General features: G+C 44.9%; 1 protein-coding gene across 2 annotated transcripts in view; it reads left to right on the top strand.

Moving 5' to 3' along the window:
• The first annotated feature begins 597 nt into the window (after positions 1-597).
• lrba (LPS-responsive vesicle trafficking, beach and anchor containing) overlaps positions 598-18096 on the top strand; it is a 96187-nt gene continuing 78688 nt past the window's right edge. For both annotated transcript variants that reach the window (XM_088374362.1, XM_088374361.1), the window contains exons 1-21: positions 598-1429; positions 8273-8504; positions 9014-9114; positions 9299-9394; positions 9468-9589; positions 9655-9781; positions 9868-9987; positions 10447-10593; positions 11001-11198; positions 11400-11533; positions 12056-12164; positions 12332-12484; positions 12573-12741; positions 12806-12879; positions 12951-13013; positions 13169-13266; positions 13350-13442; positions 13533-13641; positions 13720-13801; positions 15098-15221; positions 15294-15486. In XM_088374362.1, the coding sequence (XP_088230488.1) occupies positions 1280-1429; positions 8273-8504; positions 9014-9114; positions 9299-9394; positions 9468-9589; positions 9655-9781; positions 9868-9987; positions 10447-10593; positions 11001-11198; positions 11400-11533; positions 12056-12164; positions 12332-12484; positions 12573-12741; positions 12806-12879; positions 12951-13013; positions 13169-13266; positions 13350-13442; positions 13533-13641; positions 13720-13801; positions 15098-15221; positions 15294-15486 (2694 nt within the window). In that variant the 5' untranslated portion in view covers positions 598-1279. The remainder of the gene's footprint in view (positions 1430-8272; positions 8505-9013; positions 9115-9298; positions 9395-9467; positions 9590-9654; positions 9782-9867; positions 9988-10446; positions 10594-11000; positions 11199-11399; positions 11534-12055; positions 12165-12331; positions 12485-12572; positions 12742-12805; positions 12880-12950; positions 13014-13168; positions 13267-13349; positions 13443-13532; positions 13642-13719; positions 13802-15097; positions 15222-15293; positions 15487-18096) is intronic.

Below are 18096 nucleotides of genomic sequence, written 5' to 3'. Positions count from 1 at the left end.
TGTGCTGGCCCGGCGACGTGCCTACGACGGCCACATTGGTGGGGGCAATGTTTCCTTCAAAGGTAATGCATGTATGTAGATTGAAGATAACTTGCTAATTTCGCAAGCGGTTTTCATGAGATTTAATTTTTGGTTAACGTCAAAGTATGTCCTATTAATATAGAACATGAAATAAAGTGGCAACCTGCAATTTACCTTGATAGCACCCCCCCAAAAAAAAACCTTTCACCACCTTTAATCGAATAATGGATTAATCCATCAAATTTTTGTCAAGTAACAATTTATTCAAAAACAGGAAATAAATACAAATTAACCCCGCAGGAAATGCGCTTACAAAATGTTTATGATTCAGTTACCGGTTCGTGAGTAAAACTAGTAAAATATTATTTCTCGATTTACAAAGTAAAAGCAGATGCTTGCAAATGTTTTGATTAGATACAAAACTGGGATTATGCTTTCATGGAGGACTACAGAAATTAAAAAAAAAAAACTTTGACTTTTAATTCTGGCGACACCTGAGCCGCACACCTGCCGCGCTCGCCACCTCTTGAGCGGAACCAACCCGCTCCGACTGACTACTCCTCGGCGCGCATGCGCATACTTCCTCACTCGCGGGCTTCTACTGTCATGGCGGTGACGGTCTGAAAGCTACCGGGGAGCATATCAGGAAGCGAAGGGCGGACGCAGCGAGCAGCTGGGTGAACGCTTCACTCTCTTCAGCCCTGCTTGAGTGGACTTTCCCGGCTCGACGAGACCACCGGACACCACCCACCCCACCTCTCCTCTTCCGTACGCGGTGGTTCATTCGGCGTGTAAGCGAGCTTTGAGAGTTTGGCGCCGCTACCTGTCAAGTGTACGGACTCGGTGACAATAGCAACTTCCGCCGGTTGTACAGTGGCTCTTTTTTGGAGGCTTTCCAAGGAAGCGAGCGTCGGGGAAAGGCAAGCTGTGGCTCTACCTGCCACCCCCGACCATTACCTCACCCCTGGCTTCTTCTTTGGACGGCATTAATCCGCCTGTGGGCTATCAAGTTACGGACTCGAAGAGGAATAGTTCGTGGACAACGGAGCGGCACTCTTTGTACTTTGACTTTATTCATATCGAATGGCGAGGAAGCTTCTCTTGCTAATGTGCCTTTAGACTACCACCACCACCAACTCCGGAGGGACATTAAAGCGAGCCTTTTCGCTCCCTTTCCGCCTTTGACTGAGCACCTCCGCCATTGGAGGCGAACAGGTGGCTTTACCTGTGGACGCCACCTGCCCTCCCACCTTGAGCAATGGCGAGCGAGGAGGTCACGCCGGGCAATTTGCCGCTCAACCCCGCTGTACCCATCCGAGGTATCCGGATGAAATTCGCCGTGCTGGCCGGCCTCATGGAAGTTGGGGAAGTTTCCAACCGAGACGTCGTGGAGACAGTCTTCAACCTGGTAAGCTGATTATGCGCGCTCAGAATAGGCCCCGGGTAGCACCTTCATGCTGGGATGGATCATCGTGACATGTTGGGGGAGAGAGTGATATGTCTTGTTAACACTGTACACACACAAAAATACACACTTCTGTCATGCTGCTTGTCACTGTCAAAGCCCGTCAGCTGCTTGTCAACCAGTGTCCTTGAATTGATTAATTTGCATTTCATCTTTGGGTCAATTCTAGAACACTGGTGTCTAACTCAAGGCCTGGGGGCCAGATCTGGACCACCACATCATTCGATACAGAAAGCAGATAATGAATTTTAAAATGTCGAGCAATTAATAATATTGAGATTTTTGCATTTTGTTGACCTTTCTCTGACTTTTGTGCTGATCCATCACTACGCTGGGAATCACTCTCGCTATTAAATAAGCTGCCGTTGTGCATAAGTGCTCTGTGTCAGTTGTGTTAAGGGACAGATAGCACAGTGAGTAATTATTAGCGTTGACGCGCACAGAAATTAAAATGTGCAAGTGGTAAATCGAATGCGACGTGATGACTGGTGTCAGGATCCTCATTGCCAGGAGCACATTGGCTTGTGACATATCCAGGTCAGTGATGGTGTGTTTGTTTGCGCACAACCTCTTGTCCACCTCTGTGTGTCCTTATCTTACGTCGTCTGGTGGCGTCCTGACAGGATTCTCAAATGGGAAGTTTTTCCTGGAGAGGGCGACAAAACCGGAAAAGGGTGAAGGGCGATACGCAACTGGAGCTGGGCCGGTTTGGTGGCAGGACGGGGGATGGGGTGGCGGCAGTGGGGAAGGGAGAACCTGCAAAACTGCTTTGTCACAGTGGCAATAGTTTCTCGTATGGTACGGTACAATCCGTTGTAGTGTGTCACGCCTGAGAAGAAGCTTGTAGGAATTCAAAATATCGGGAGCCTTAGTAGCTTGGAATCGATTCTGGGATGCCGATTGAGCGTTGTTCAGTTTTCACAATTTTTTTCAGAATGCAAATATTTGCAGATGGTGGACTCATAATTTTCAATTCATCGATTGATGTCCTGTTTTGTTGGTGTTTATTTTATTTTTAAATGCACCTCACGTACAGTGAAAAGTGAAAGTACGCTTCTGCTTCTCTCCTCCCTGAAGCACGATATTTCCTTGACACTAATTACTACTTTCCTATTATTCAGGGTGTTGATACCATGTCGCATTTTGGAGCAAGAATCCAAAAATAGCCTTTTTATTAGAGCGCTCATGTAGTCTTATATTCGCTCGTTTTATGCTTTTAGAAGTAATCAAAAGAAATTGTTCCCCCCCCCCCCGCCATCAACTGCAGTGTGTGTGCGGTTATCTACGGGTAGTAAAGCTTACAAAACACATCATTTTTGCATACTGTAAATATAGCCAAGAATTTGCATCCTGTCATACAGAAATGATTTTAACCTCTGTCTAAGCCGTTACGTTAATTGCTCCCACGTTTACGTCCTCCTGTGAGAACACAAAAGATGGAGAGTATCGGGCCCCGGTGTGAGTCACTGGCCTACTTCCGAGCCACGCGGCTTTCGATCACCGTTAACCCGTTTTGTGGTTTGCACCGTCGCTTTCTCGCTCACCAAAGCTCATTATTACTAGTCTGCGGTCGATAGATTAGACACACTGGCAGATTAAAAACAAACAAGCGCCAATAAAACATACTGTACCATCCCATAAAAAAAAAGACTATTCCGTACATACCGTATGTTAACGAACATGTCATACAAAGATTTAAAATTGGTCACTTTGACGACATTACAAGGAAATCACAATGTTCAAGCACCAGCAAGCTTTTTTTAGAAGACGCTCATCGGCATGATGTTAGCATTATATCGCTAATGAGAAGACGATAACGTAAACTTCAAATCTGTATGCTATGATTAAAATTTCAGGCGTGTGTTTACATAGGCACCTTGGGAACTGGCTTTGAGCAACTCAAATGAAGCAGAACCTTTTGACTCTTTGTTAGCTGTCCAAAGGTCAACTTTGTCTCGACACCTCCTGGGAAAATGGCTTGTAAATGTTTGACTCTCTTTTTCAATCGGGAAGTTGTTTTATTTCTTTTAGGAAGGTCATAGCTTGTGTGTCTCTCTGACTCTTACGATGTACTGCAGGTAAAGATGGGATGACCACGGGAAGACAGTTGGTCTCGGACAGTTTCTTGCTGCAATGGTTAAGAAATGGATGAGGTCCAGATTACTATAATGAAAAGAAAAAAAGTGTTGTTTATGGTTGAGATAAAAAAGATGTTCATTTTTTTAAATTAGGCCTATTATTTTGAGAAAAAGTTTAAAAAGAATACTCTAAAAGGGTGAAAAACGGTTTAGTCTTTAGCATCAGCAAGCGATGTCACTTTGAGGCAACGGCGAGTCGGTTTGGTTCAAGTGAAGGACAGACAGCTGGCCTGACAGCCGGACTCCCGGCTGATCCGCTGGAGTTTGACGAGTTATTGGTCTGGAATGTGGTTTTACCTGAAGGCAAGGTCACGCTGCAAACATCTTCACTCTTGCTTCCCATTGCACCATTCAACAGACCCCCCCCCCATGAAAAACTCACCTATTTGCTGCTCCAGTATTGCTTTATGGTCACCTGGATGCTCAGAAACTATAAAGTGAATTTTATGTACCCCAAACAATATTTTGTGCTAGCATGCTAGTTAGCGTAAGGTGCTACTTTGTACTGGATGAGCACAGCCATTGGATAATAACCAATCTGGAAATGTTTCGGACATTCTGAGCTAGTATCGGTAATTTTCAGCCAAATCAAATTGTTTTGAGTCTTACTGTAAGTTGTCACTGGCAAATAATTGGCGGTGTGAAATGAGTTTTCCGCCCTCTGAATTTTCATTCGCTCTCCATTAACTTGACTGATCCAAGAGATAAATGTATTCTATATTCTGGTGTAAGTTATTAGTATGTATTCCGCACTAAAACAATTTTAAAAATTTAGTAACGATCGCATGCAGCAGTCACGTTCCGATCATGCTCCAGATTCCACCTCCAGGATTTCCCCCCAAGTAAATCATCCACACTTCCATCCATCCATCCATCCATCACGTTCGTAAATAATCGTCGGACAGACACCGCTGACAATACACCACAACTTTTTTTTTTTTTTTAATGGAGCACTTTTTATTGCCAACACAAAACTTGTCGATCGGTTAAGGTTTCTAACTGCCATAATGAGGGCGTTGATTACAAAAGGCAATACCTGCAATACTGGTTTTAGAACAAACAGAAAAAAGGAGAGTCTGGTTGAGTCGGACTGATTGGCGTTTCTCATCCATGCCTGTTTCTCAAATTTTGCAAATGCCACTCCACCAAACGTGGTGGTCAGCTCACGGCGTGGACCAAACAAGGAAATTCTTTGTTTGTTTTCAGATCCAATCGCCTCCTTTCCGTCCACGCCTCTTGGCCACTCTCGCATTCTTCAGCATGACCCCGACGAATGCCAAGCGTTTCGACTTTTCATGCGTTGCGCAACTTTGAAGTTTGAGCAGCTTATCCGCAAAGATGTGATGATGATTTTGTTGGGGCAAAATTAGTCAAGTATTAACTCACTTCCTGAAAAGCCATTTCCCTTCTTGCTTCTCTGATGCAGAACGGATCCTCAAGTGGTGGAACCAACCCAAGCTGCCATTGAAGCTCTTTTGAAGATATTCTTAGAAAAATATTGTCTTTGCTTTTTTCCGCTCAACACATTTTATTATTTCGGTGTCAAATCTCCTCATTTGAATATCCAAATGCTTCCGAGTCCAATGATTTGAACTTTATTTATTCCACTTTGTGGGCCACTCTATTCAAGATCATTGTTTTCCGCCACTCCTGGATAACGTTCATCAAGTGGCCGCGTGGTTTGTTTTGACTAGCAGATCGGAGAAAATGAAGCGGTGCGTTCGAGTGCCTTCCTGTGTGAAACGTATCATAAGCGCTAACGCTTCTGCTGGGAACTGTAATGAGAGTGATGAAGCATAATAAGGTCAGTGTGGTATAAATTAGTCCTGGGAGTTGCCGTTCGCACGTGTGTGTGTGGTTGCACACAATTTTCTGAGTCAAATTTGGTTTTAGGAAACGATATGGCAGATCACATTATTTGTGAAATAATAAATTGGATATCAATGGAATTCCACTCAACACTTTTTTAATTACTTCTGCTAAAGTTGTTATTATTATTAAATATTATCATTGCAAGAATGCTTTTCTATCATTTTTTGTGATGTAAGGTCCCGCAAACAGGAACTCCCCCCCCCCCCCCCCCCTTCCTCTTTAAGCATCGCTCAGATCAGATTATTTGCCTGACCTCCCGCCGACGCCAAAATGGCTCACGTGTGATCTGTCCGTGACCAACGTCGCTCTCGTGGACCGATGCGCTCATCCAAGCGCCTTTGGTTTGATGAGATGGCTCGTTAAAAAGAGGATGCGTTTAAAGGGCTGTTGGGGGGGGGGAGAAAAAAAAAAAAGTAGGCCACCGGCGCCTCGTCGCTCTGACAGCTCGTTTGAGTGTTTTTCGGCCTCGCTCTTGTCGGAAAGGTTGATATCGCTACTCGTGGATCGGATGTTGTCATGTGGAACTTGACAGCCGGTGTTTTGTTTGTGTTCGCCCTTGATCAGGCTTTTGAAATAAAGAATCTCGAATTGGAGTACAGCAGTGATGCGTTTTTTTGCGTGTACGTTTTTGGGCTGAGTGGCTATTCGAAATTGTGAGGGGCAGTCAGGCGAGAACGCTGATGATTGATTACGGCAAAAAATGGCCGCCTGGCGTGACACAGGTGGCCGAGGACACGGCCGTGGTTATTTCTCGATGAGATGAAAAAATGTGCCGATTTCTCCGCTAACCCGAAACAATAACCAAACTCGGTCTACCTTTCCCCGCCGCGCTCACGTGTTCTTCTCCATGGTGACCATGGAGAACGTACTTTGTCTTGCGCCCTCCGTGGCTGCTCGGCCATGATTAATTCAGGTAGGCCTCGGGGGATGGTGAGGACGGTGGAGGAGAGTCCGGGCTGGGTTACCAAGCCAAGGGGGGGATCTGGTTGCCACAAGGCGACAGTGTTTAGATGCTCAGAGACACTCGGGTCCGGGCTGCAGCTGGCAACCACAGTGCTTGCTCCTGATATAGCGACTGTATGCTAATGATGGAACGGGCCAAACTCTGTGTGTGTGTGTGTGTGTGTGTGTGTCACTGTGAATTCATCCGTTCAGCCGCAATCCGAATGTGAAGCTCGCTGTCACACAGCTGAAGTAAAACAACTCCACAAAGGGAGGGGGTCTTGCTGAAGATCACATTAATTTAAGATCTCAGCATGACATAACACGTCCAGATCATGATTGGCTCCATCGCGGAATCAAATGCGGAGACTAATCTCGCCCCGTAATTAATGCAGAGTGTGTTAGCGTCTTCGTAGTTTCTCTTCGCCGTCCGTCGGCAATGATGGATGGATGAGTCGCCCTGAGTGGCAGACTCATAAATCAGAACTTTGTGAGGAGAAAATGGCGCCCGGGAGAGGCTAATGGCGCATCTGGACCCAGCTGCACTCAATTCGTACCTGAACCCCATGTCAATGTTTGTTTTTGAAAAAGAAGTCAGCTTATTGAAAAGTAGGGAGGGGAAGATTTACCGCTCGTTCATGTGGTTAGACTTAGGCTTACCGGTTTGACGGTTTACAGTGGTTTTACAAAAACTAAATTTCAAAACTGGCTCTTTTTTTTTCTTTTTTTTCTGGGGACGTCCAAGCAGGGCCTAAAATGATTGACTGCTTGCAGTTGCCTCTGAAGAATTTTTTTTTTTCTTCCCGACAATTAACAGAAGACTAGTTGATGAGTTTATTGGAGGCACAGTAGAGTAGTAGTAGTAAAGGTTCAAGACACATTACTGGTAGAAAACGTTTTAAATGATTTATCTTAATCTCATTTTTGTATAAAACCTGGCATTTTTATATTCCCTGTATATCCACTATGCATTTCATTCTTACAGTTGTAAAAGAGAGTGAGCGTCTCGGCATGTGTATTTATGTCTTGTAAAATTTTATTTTTATTTTTTTACTGGGGAGCTTGTTAAAAATAGACATTTTCCATCTTCAACTTGAGAAATTTTCAGCTTGACATATTTGGCCAACCAAATTGATATGTTTTTTATGCTCTTGGTACAAACGTGTGGAAAATAATTGAATTTTTTGCATTAATGTGTTTTTTTTTATGCTGCCAAGGCCACTGTGACCTGGAAATTCATTATTTCTTTCTTTTTAATGTGATAGTTAAAGAATGTTCGGCATCATTTCAAAGCCCGCCACATTCCATCACTTATCCCGATCACCTAACGTGCTGTAATTTTCTTTGGAGATTATTTGTCAAGCTACAGCGGCGAAACAGTCATTCCACGATATATTTTTTTTTGACGAGATGGATGATGTCATATCCTGGCGCGAGGTTAAACGAGAAATGTTGTTTCGTGCCATCTTTATCTCTCGCGGAACACGCAAGCACGTAATCTCCCCTCGCTCTAATTGGACAGCCTCCGGTCCTCGCCGCCATCCACGTAATGGCCGCCTCGTACATTATGTGTTCGTTTTACGCCGTTGATCCGGAATATGACGAGCCTCACCGTCGAAATTAATTTTGACGTCTATCTCGTTACTCTCCTTATCTCCTTACGAAGAGGCCGGCTTCGATAATAAAAACGTCACGGCTGCTATTTGAAAATGAGATATTGTGACTTTTATGGCTGCCGACAACATTTATTTGCCAGCAGATGGATGGTTTTTTTTTTTTAAACTTTAAAGAGGGAGTCAACTAAAAAAACCATTTCTTTCTCTTGTTCTCCCAGCTGGTGGGCGGCCAGTTTGACCTGGAGATGAACTTCATCATCCAGGAACCCGAGAGCATCGTGTGCATGGTGGAGCTCCTGGACAAGTGCGAGCCCACCTGCCAGGCGGAGGTGTGGAGCATCTTCACCGCCATCTTGAAGAAGAGCGTGCGCAACCTGCAAGCCTGCACCGACGTGGGCCTCATTCAGCTGGTGCTGCAACGCGTCTCCAACACGGACAGCATGATTGCTGGTACACAAGGCCAATATTAAACTTCACATTCCTTAATTGATAATCGGATTTCAGAAATTTGTACTTCAGCAGGAAAAACACGGAAATCAAACTCGAAGCCAAATAGCCAGTTTTTTGTGGGCCACCCGAACAAATAAAAGCTTTACTCATTTTTATTTCAAGATGTACCCCAGAAAGGTTTTATTTCAATTCTTGTTTTTGGATACTTTGCTGCGCTTGCGGTGCCGCTTTGCAACGACTCTGTCGGACCGCCTTGGTAAATTGCTAAGATTACCGGGATCTCTTCTGACGGGGTTTGCATCAGTGCCCTTCTCGCCAGCGAAAACAGCGAAGGCCTCCAGCACCAGTGCAGTCAAGTGAGGGGGAAGTAGATGTTAACTCGAGTGGAAATGTTCCATCTTTTGACATCGTTCCTCTGATACGCAATCATCTAAAGTTCATGAATTCATGGTAAAAAACATTTGAATATCGTGTTGAACTACTGTGACTTTTTTTTTTGGTCCTTTCAGACTTGCTTGTGGACATGCTCGGCGTGCTAGCCAGCTACAGCATCACGGTCAAAGAGCTGAAGCTGTTCTTCAGCAAGCTGCAAGGAGAGAAAGGCCAGTGGGTGAGTCAGAGGTGGTTGTTGTCTCGAGCATACATGTGAAGAATGTACTTGGAAGCCCCCCCCCTCTCTCACCCTTGACCTCCCCCGCCCCACCACATTAATGTCCTTCTCACACAGAGGTGATGGCTCTTGATTTTGGTCCAGAGCATTCCTTTTGTGTTTTATTTATTTTTTAATCTTTCAGCCTCGATACGCCGTGAAGCTTCTGTCGGTGTTGAAGTACATGGCTCACAGGAACGGCCCAGATTCCTTCTTCAGCTTTCCTGGCAAAAACGCAGCCGTGAGTTCACATCGATATAGTAACATGCCCCCACAAAAAAAAATAAAAATAATTTGGTGTTGCTTACCAACAGGCGATAGCGCTTCCACCCATAGCAAAATGGCCGTACCAGAATGGCTTCACGTTCCACACGTGGCTCCGCATGGACCCTCTCAATAACATCAACGTGGATAAAGATAAGCCTTACCTTTACTGGTCAGTTCTCCATGGCACGTCATCGTCCTTTGAAATCTTCTTACCCGCTTTATTTTTCCATTCAGTTTCCGCACCAGTAAAGGCCTCGGCTACTCGGCGCATTTTGTAGGCGGTTGTTTGATAGTGACCTCGCTGAAAACCAAGGGCAAAGGATTCCAGCACTGTGTCAAGTACGACTTCAAACCTCAGAAGGTAAGATGGCAACCAAGAACTCCGAGTTCTCAGATAATCCCTTTATTTTTTCTCGTTTACAAAATGTGACATTTCTTCCACTTCAGTGGTACATGGTGACTCTGGTGCACGTCTACAATCGCTGGAAAAACAGCGAAATTAGCTGCTACGTCAACGGCGAGCTGGCGTCCTTCGGAGAGATCGCCTGGTTTGTCAACACCAGCGACGTGAGTTAAAAAACCTTCGCTCGAGCCTCGCTAATTGGTCGAAAGCAGGTGTGCTCAAAATGTAATGCACCCCTGGGGGCCCATTATGGGGTGACTCAACTGCAGCATCGTGTTGGGGAAGGGGGCGTGGCTTTAAAAGTCGATGAAAGGCTGTGCCACGACTTGAAAACGATTTTTTTTTTTGTGGAATGGCGCCAAACATTCTGCCGATCACTCACAAATCAACGCATGCACCGACCGGTGTCACAGCATGAAGGATTACAATCACGTTCACAAAAGAACTGGCGGCGAACGCCAAGCAAGGCTGGCATCGAGGATATTTATATCACATTGTCCTCATATCTTTGCTGCTATTTTTATCTCTTTTCATCATCATATCTTAATATCTTTTTGTTCTATCTTTAAAATTTTTCTTGGGCTCGTTGGAGTGCTCAAAAAAAATATGCTTTTGTCTCGCAGACGTTCGACAAGTGCTTCCTCGGATCGTCCGAAACGGCCGACGCCAACCGGGTCTTCTGCGGCCAGATGGGCGCCGTCTACTTATTCGGAGAAGGGCTCAATGCTGCGCAGATCCTGGCCATCTACCAGTTGGGGCCAGGCTACCAGGTGACACGGCAAATCTGAAAAAAAAAAAAAAAAATGTCTTAACATATTGTACGTTGGTGCTTACACCCAATTCAACTTTCCCCATTGAAATGAATGGAAATGCAATTAATCCGTTACAGCTTCCCCTTAATCTCCTGCAAAAAATATTGTATCATGTTTTTTAATGACAATAGATAGAAATAATAGTTTGTAAAAACATGATTGAGTATAGCACACAAAATATCAACGCAATGAAGATCACTTTGTGTTGCAGCTGTATGTTTTATATTCAGCAGTGCTATTTATTCAGGCACCCGAGGGCCACAACGGAATGACAGACAGCTGTCACTTTGCTCTGAGGCGTCTCGTTCTTTTTTTTTTCCCCCTTCTTTTCTTTTTCCTCATCTTGTCTCCCGGTTGCTCCTCAGGGCACGTTCAAGTACAAGGCCGAAAGCGACTTGCTGTTTGCCGAGCACCACAAGATGCTGCTGTACGACGGCAAGCTGTCTGCCGCCATCGCTTTTGCGTACAACCCCCGCGCCACCGATGCCCAACTCTGCCTCGAGTCCTCGCCCAAGGACAACGCCTCCATTTTCGTGCATTCCCCGCACGCGCTCATGCTGCAGGTACGAATCATCCCCCGTCCACTTTATATATCGGTCAAAGTGTTCCTTGTTGTAAATCGCTCTCATATCTTTTTGCTCGCAAGCCAACACAAACACTTGGCCAATCTTTTTTTTTTTTTTTATGGAATATTTTAACTACTTTTTTATAATCTGATAGGAGATCTTCGTCGACTCGTGTAACTTAATTGTTTGTTTGTGCAGGACGTGAAAGCGGTGGTGACTCACTCGGTTCAGAGCGGCATTCACTCCATCGGTGGCGTGCAGGTCCTCTTCCCCCTCTTTGCTCAGCTGGACTTCTGCCAGCCCTCCAGCCAAGAACTGGACACCTCTGTCTGGTAACTATGGAAACGCTCGTACTCTTCACATCTAGAAGAAGATGAGTACCAGTGTGTCAACACAAACTATGTGCCAGCCTGGCACATTTAAGACAGGATTTTTTTCTTATTTGACCCAAACCAAAATGGCCAACTTCTTTTTCTTCTCCCTGGGACTTTTTTTTTTGTGAATTCTCTTACGTCGGACATGTCCACACAATTCAGTATCAACGGTGCTATTTTTTTCCCTAACTTTCCAGAAGGCACTGCTGAGTTTCACCACTAATTTATTTATTTTTTTCCCCCCCGTGTGAGCTTTGCACCAATTACCTGCGTGCCTTTTTCGCTCCCGTCTCCCTTCCGTCCTTCTCGAGGCGACACCGTGTGCTCCGACGAGGACGCGACACCCTCATTCAATCACATCACATGTCGTGTGCGGCCGCCTTGGCACTGGAGGCTTTGTCAGCAGCAGCTCACGCAGATTATTGTTCCTGTCTGTCACTGTTGTGACTCTTTTTGTCCCTTTGTGCGTTTGCCTCCTAGTTGCACGCTGCTGTCTTTTGTGATGGAGCTGCTGAAGAACTCGGTGGCCATGCAAGAGCAGGTCCTGGCCTGCAAAGGCTTCCTGGTCATTGGATACACTTTGGAGAAGGTTGGTCCAATAAGTGTTAACTCAGCTTTGATTCCCAGTCACTCCGACTTCATTCTATATTTTTCCCTCTATCTGAAGGTCACAGCTGTTTTTGTGTGCTTGCCCAATTCTTCACACACATCATCACTCCCCCTCCCCTTCCTCTTTTGTGTATTTTCTATTTGCAGTCGTCTAAGGTGCACGTGACCCGGCCCGTCCTGGACATCGTGCTGGCCTTCTCCAGGTACCTGAGCAACTTGCAGAACGGCATCCTGCTGCTCAAGCAGCTGTGCGACCACATTCTGTTCAACCCCGCCATCTGGATCCATGCCCCGACCAAGGTAACGACGCCATATGGCAAATATGCTTGCTAAGGACTCAAACGGGACTGGAGCTATTCATTGAATATTTGTATTTGGTCTCTCACAGGTGCAAGTGACTCTGTACACGTACCTGTCCACTGAGTTCATCAGCACCGTCACCATCTACAACGCCATCCGCCGGGTGGGCACCGTGCTGCAGGTCATGCACACGCTCAAGTACTACTACTGGGTGGTCAACCCGCAGGACCGAAGCGGCGTCGTGCCCAAAGGCCTCGGTAAGTGATTTGAGTCCCCGGCGTACACGCCACACAATGGACAAACGATCTGCTTGTTTCCCAGATGGTCCAAGGCCAAAGGAAATGCTGGCGTTGAGGGCCTTTCTGCTTTTGTTTGTTAAGCAACTCATAATGAAGGTAAGCTAGCTGGTGGACACTTTTTCAGTGTTGAGCATTTGACATAACAATGTGATGTAATGTTGTTTCAGGACAACGGCGTGAAAGAAGATGAGCTCCAGAGCATCCTCAACTATCTCCTCACCATGCATGAGGTGAGTGTACAAAATCACCACTAGATGGCGCCATTGTTCAACACTTTGTTTCTTGCTGCTGCCAACAAAATCCTAAATGCATCTTTGTAAATATTTGTCTACTTGGTACAACTATAAAATATGTGACGTATGACTCCTCTTTGTCCCGCTAACAGGATGACAACCTCATGGATGTGCTGCAATTGCTGGTGGCACTGATGTCGGAACATCCCGGCTCCATGGTGCAGGCCTTTGACCAGCGCAACGGCATCCGGTATTGTTGTACACATGCAGTTGTGTTAATATTGCTCATTGATGGCTTTGTGTGAAATTTGGTTTCGTTCTTCTCTGTCGCAGTGTGATTTACAAGCTTCTAGCATCCAAAAGCGAAGGCATCAGAGTGCAGACGCTCAAAGTCTTGGGATACTTCCTCAAACATTTGCCACCCAAGTAAGCACAATGCAAGCCCGTACTCAAATGAAAACTGCCAGGCATCTATTTTTCTTCTGATTCATTTTTTTTTTCTTCTCTCTCTATCAGGAGGAAGTCTGAGGTCATGATGAATCACAGTCTCTTTTCCTTGCTCACGGAGAGGCTGATGCTCCACTCGGCCCAGTTTTCCATGACCACCTACAATGTGCTCTTTGAGGTCGGCTTACCTTCAATGACATCATAGAATGATATGTGAATGTATTGTCTATAAATTTTTCCTCCAATCCCTCCTCAGATCCTCGCCGAGCAGATCTGCACACAAGTGATCCATAAACAGCATCCGGACCCCGACTCCACTGTTAAGATCGTCAACCCACGTAAGTCCCTGTCCTTAAATCATCACCTCCCCCCCCCCAAATACATAAATTTGCGACCTGAGGGTGTTTTTCTTTTTCTTTAAAAATAAAATAAAATACACACCATCTTAAATAAAGGACCCCTATGTTTTGCTCTGGCTCAGAAGCGCCTTTGTTTTGCGGGATCCCTCCTCCGTTTCTATTCCTACACTGGAACACATGAAGTCAGTCAGTCCATTTTTTTGGTTTTCAAAAAGGCTCTGGCACGAGCTCAAGCGAACTTCTCTAATGTGACAAGGTCCGGCTGCAGTCCCACGCTGATTATGTGCAGCCACGGCCGGCCAGATCACTTTGTACGAGCGGCGGTCCGCTTCCCCCGGCCCCTCCCTCACCTCTTCTTGATTTTAATCTGTGACAAAGTCTCAAAACGGCCTTCTGATTGCCATCTTTCGGAACGCCAGAGCCAATCAAACTGCGCCGAGGAAATGCCGTTTCCCTCAAATTAACTTGGACAAACAAGACGGGAGCGTTACGCCATGCCTCCGTCTTCTTGCCGGGGTAATTTTCTGGCAGTGAAGGTTCAGCAGCAAGTCGTAATTTGCACGACTTTAGTCGTAGCTAAAAGGGGGGGGGGGGACGGTTAGCGGCGAGGTCCGAAGAGACGAGTGTAACCCAAACCCCAACGAGCACTGACGTTGTCTCTGTAATTCATCTACTAACTGGAACCAAAGCTTCCACGGGGGCCCCGGCAATACCTTAAGCATTACTGTAAGATAGCCATCTACACGTGCAATTTTCTCTTCGCCCCGCCATTTTCCAGAGTTGGCATCGTGACGGAGTGATTTGCACATCATGTCCAATCTAGTAACAACAGGCCATTTTTTTTTGTTATATAAAAGAAATAAGGCCAAAATTTTCAAAACTTTTGCCATCATTGTGACATCTTAAATATAACGAATAAATTACCCTAATTTAAGATTTATGAAGTTAGGACTTTTTCTCTGAATAATTCAAAAACGTCTCTGAAACAAAACCTTTTTTTTAAAATTTATTTCTGTTATATTGAGATTTAATATTGTAATATTATATAATATACTTTTAATGAGAAAATGTGACTATATGCTCATGAATTTAAACATCTTCTCAACAAAAAACAGAAATTTAATATTGTATTCCTGACTTTTCCCATGATGAATAAAAAATATACAATTTTATTTCAGCAAATTAATTTTTTTGTCTAGAAAACAACTCTTGCCCCCTCCCTTTCTAAAATGTTTAACAATATTCTAAAAACACTAATATTTTTTTTTCTTCCAGAAATTCTGAAGGTCATAGCAGCCTTACTGAAGACCTCTACACTGTCGCCAGAGAGCATGGAGGTGCGCAAGGTTTTCTTGTCGGACATGATCAAGCTATTCAACAACAGCCGAGACAACCGCAGGTAACACACACACATGCACACACACGCTCACACACTCCTGACGCCACTGCATGTCCCCCCCCCCCCACCCAGGAGCCTGCTGCAGTGCTCCGTGTGGCAGGAGTGGATGCTGTCGCTCTGCTTCATCAGCCCGCGCAACAGCGAGGAGCAGAAAGTCACCGAGATGGTGTACGCCGTCTTCCGCATCCTGCTCTACCACGCCATCAAGTACGAATGGGGCGGATGGCGCGTTTGGGTGGACACCCTGTCCATCACCCACGCCAAGGTCAGAGAACTCATTATGGCACACAGGTCACACTCCGCTTTATTCATCTTCGTCATTATTTCCTACACCGACGAGGGTTTGTTTTCCCGTCTGCAGTTTTCAAGACACGCCCAGTCACTGTTGGCGGCAACATTAGCATCACGCGGGCCCACAAAATTAGCACACCTTCTGTTCTAACCGAAGCCGTCCCATTATCGTAGCATCAAAGCCAAAAAGGCAGTGCGACCAGTCAATCTGGCCTCTTTATTTACATATAGGCCGGCTTTCCTTCACAGATGAAAATCAACCGCTGGCACTTCTCATTTGCAAAAAGCGCCGTTTAGCGCTTGAAGAAAAGTCATTGCGGCTATCGCGTTACGGCCGTCTGTTCCAAAACGGCAAAGTAACCGTGGGACGGTGTGGAGTTGTGGTCTGGGGGGGGGGATGGCGGGGGGGTTAAAAGCCTCAGCAGAGTGAAGGTTGAGTTAAAGATGTGCTTGTGATGGGAGGCACCCACTTGACACAATGTGGGTGCAGGGATTGTTGGTAGTCTGAAGGGGGCGCAAGTAGGCTATGTGCGTGTGTGTGTGTGTGTGTGTGCTTTCAAAGGGCCTTACAACCAAAATAAAGTGCGTATGATGGAATGCATGCACAAGTGACTGGTGTCTTACATCAATATAACTTATAATATAACTGATATTTGAATTATTTGATTCAGCGACTGTAAAAAGCTAGTCATAGTGAAATTATTTTTTTCAAGTGAGTAAAATGTATTTTTTTTTACATATACACCATCTTGGCTACATTATATTTAAAGTATGTATTAATTTAATTCAGATATTAAGAATTAAATGTAGTATGCCTCTTTACTTGATATATTTTAGAGTAGATATATACAATATTATGATTAAAATAGTCTTGTACTTTTTACGATAATGTATTTGTAATGTTTTTCTTTCCCCCCAATTTAGTGATTTTTTTTTTTCCAATATATATCTCACTTTATGTATGATCAGGACTATAATATCTTTAAAGAAATTCTATTCTATTTTATCTAATTCCACTAAATGAATTAGTAGAAAATTATTGTACATAACAATATATAGTTTTGGAAATTTGGTATTTTTAAAATAATTTTTTTCTGTATTTTTTTATAGTTGTAAATATATTTACCTTTCTAATATAGCAAACACTTTCAATCCTATTTAGATATATTAAATATTGTCACAACATTGTCATATACCTCACTGTTTATTGTCTAGAGAATTTCCCTTAACCCTTAATTTTCTTTTTCCACAAAGCTTAATGCTATATATATTTTTTTGTCTGTCGCCCTATCTATCTATCTTTTGTGAGATTCCAGCCCCACAAACACACACTTCCAAGTGCTGTGATTCGCCACAAAAGATACATGCATGCGCTATAAAAAAAGCTAAAGAAACTCAATTGCAATTTTATTGTCCCGTTTGATAGATTTCCTGCCACCTTTGTAGCGCCCGAGCTGTTTGTCACTGTTGCTCTCTCCTCCCACTGCTGCAGGGCTGCGTCTGCATGTGTGTGTGTGTGTGTCTTTGAAAACGAGTCGCTAGGCGCACGTCCTCGCCTTCTCCCTCTCGAGGAAGCTCTTCTCCTCTCCGAGCCCATTGAATATTCATCTGAGCGGCGTGGTGCGGCGCCCGCCGGAGGAACGAGGGCTCATAAATACGAGCCATCCTCCTGAGAGCGTACGCGCCTCGGCAAATATGTTCCCACTTCATGATTTCGTTTCTTTAGCGTCAAAAGCGCTACAAATTGGAGGCAACCCGTCCCGAGGTGCGTTTACCACGAGCCTCTTTTGTTTGCCTGATGCATATTTGACTCGATTTTGTCGGAATATGAGCATTTTTATATCATTTGACATCAGACTCGATTATCAATGTGATTTAAAAAAAGATTTTTGGGCCATTTTCATTTGATTACCCCTCGTCCATCTCCCATATATCCAAATTACCCTGACAATCTCCTAGAAGATAATTTTTTTTGTATTTTTTGGATGATGTATCACAAAACCATCCGGCATCTGTCAAATTACCGCTGCGGTACTTGAAGGGATTGATTTTGGTGGAGGAGTTGCGTCTGGTTAATTGGAGGAAAGTCGCTTTGTGCTTTCGTTCCGTTCATTGACCTTAACAGGCACGCACACTCGAGTCTTCGCTAGCAGGTTCGGACTTTTTCGTTATTGGACCACGTTGTCCGGTTTGGCCCCGCCTCCTTTGTCTGGTTACAATTTTAAAAAGCAACCACCCCAACAGCATATTTGTGTACTGATGTGATGTCCCACTCGGCCCGACCGCACCATTTCCACGGCAACTGGAAAGCAGCCTACTAATTGCGAGACCTGCCTAACATCCAATTAAGGCCAAACTAATGGCGTGGCGGCTCTGAAGTCCGGGAGAAAATGACGAGGGGAGGGGTGAGGGAAGAGGGGGGGGGGGGCTGGAGCAGCAACAACAACAACAACTGCTGCTGCACTCTGGAGGCAGCTATGGATTAGCAGTCACTGCTTCCCACTCCAGAAGATTAATGAGCAAGCTTGTAGCGGGCTAATTTAGAACAATAACGCCTAATTAATTACAAACAATCAGCCTCGCT

The sequence above is a fragment of the Syngnathus floridae genome, chromosome 4, assembly GCF_059516105.1.
Source record: "Syngnathus floridae isolate MCC-2025c chromosome 4, RoL_Sflo_1.0, whole genome shotgun sequence".
In the NCBI taxonomy this organism is placed as follows: Eukaryota; Metazoa; Chordata; class Actinopteri; order Syngnathiformes; family Syngnathidae; genus Syngnathus; species Syngnathus floridae.
This window is presented reverse-complemented; position numbering and strand designations above follow the sequence as displayed.